Below are 223 nucleotides of genomic sequence, written 5' to 3' on the forward strand. Positions count from 1 at the left end.
CCCCAACCAAAGCAATTCCACGCAGCCACTGACCTTGGGTCACAGAGAGATGAGGACGGGGGTTCAACCTTCCCGTGCCCCACAGCCACCCCAACATGCTTCCCCCTTCCCCAGGGTGAGGAAGACAACCCCGAGAGCATGTACCTGGCGATGGGGCTCCGGCTCACGGAGCGCTTGGTGCCGAAGGGGCTGCTCGAGCGCCGGCGGCTGTAGGGGCTGGGGG

General features: G+C 65.9%; 1 protein-coding gene across 1 annotated transcript in view; it reads right to left on the reverse strand.

Moving 5' to 3' along the window:
* CDK12 (cyclin-dependent kinase 12) overlaps window positions 1-223 on the reverse strand; it is a gene marked incomplete at its 5' end in the record, with an annotated part of 23,630 nt that overhangs the window by 22,640 nt on the left and 767 nt on the right. Inside the window, 1 exon segment of the mRNA XM_010013052.1 lies at window positions 145-216. Within this exon segment, the coding sequence (XP_010011354.1) occupies window positions 145-216 (72 nt within the window).

Source organism: Nestor notabilis, unplaced genomic scaffold, assembly GCF_000696875.1.
Source record: "Nestor notabilis isolate BGI_N333 unplaced genomic scaffold, ASM69687v1 scaffold20584, whole genome shotgun sequence".
Lineage (NCBI taxonomy): Eukaryota > Metazoa > Chordata > Aves > Psittaciformes > Psittacidae > Nestor > Nestor notabilis.